Below are 830 nucleotides of genomic sequence, written 5' to 3'. Positions count from 1 at the left end.
CATTAAGTGAACTTGCCGATTTATATGTGAAAGAGATAGTTAGTCGTCATGGGGTGCCATTATCGATTGTGTCAGACAGGGATTCTAGATTTGTATCGAACTTCTGGAACAGTCTACAACATAATCTGGGTACACGTGTGAATCTGAGTACAGCTTATCATCCTCAGACAGATGGTCAGAGTGAACGAACGATACAGACGCTAGAGGATATGTTGAGAGCATGTGTATTAGAATATGGTGGTTCGTGGGATACACATTTGCCGTTGGTTGAAATCGCGTATACCAATTCTTATCATTCGAGCATAGGAATGCCGCCTTACAAAATGTTGTACGGCTGTCGTTACAGAACTCCAACTTGTTGGTTAGAAGCTGGAGAGAAACAGTTTGCTGGTCCCGAAATTGTTCAAATGACAGCCGAATAAGTTGCTATTGCGCGAGAAAAGTTAAAAGCTGCCAGAGATAGACAAAAGATGTATGCAGATCCGCGTAGACATCCGGTAACTTTTAATGTTGGTGAGCGTGTGTATCTTAAGGTTTCTCCGTGGAAAGGGGTTATCAGATTTGGTAAACGTGGTAAGCTTGCGCCAAGATATGTTGAACCGTTTCCAATTAGTGAGATTCTGAATGACCAGACAGTTGTGTTAGATCTTCCTTCTGAGTTAGATGGTATTCATAATACCTTCAATGTGTGTTATTTGCGTAAGTCTAAAGTCGATGATGAGACACAGATCGTACCGCTAGTAGATTTGAAAGTTGATTTGAGTAACAAACTGGTTGAGGAACCGATTCGAGTAGTCGATAGAAAGATTACTAAGTTAAGAAAGAAATAA

The 830-nt window shown here is 40.7% G+C and overlaps 1 protein-coding gene across 1 annotated transcript; it reads left to right on the top strand.

Annotated features, from left to right (window-relative positions):
- Positions 1–470: 470 nt before the first annotated feature.
- On the top strand, positions 471–830 carry LOC139841216 (uncharacterized). Its single transcript, XM_071831445.1, has one exon. The coding sequence runs from the start codon at positions 471–473 to the stop codon at positions 828–830; it is 360 nt and encodes a 119-aa protein (XP_071687546.1).

The sequence above is a fragment of the Rutidosis leptorrhynchoides genome, chromosome 4 (genome assembly GCF_046630445.1).
Source record: "Rutidosis leptorrhynchoides isolate AG116_Rl617_1_P2 chromosome 4, CSIRO_AGI_Rlap_v1, whole genome shotgun sequence".
NCBI classification, from domain to species: domain Eukaryota; kingdom Viridiplantae; phylum Streptophyta; class Magnoliopsida; order Asterales; family Asteraceae; genus Rutidosis; species Rutidosis leptorrhynchoides.
Note: the sequence above shows the minus strand (reverse complement) of the source record. Positions and strands in the feature narration are given on the sequence as shown.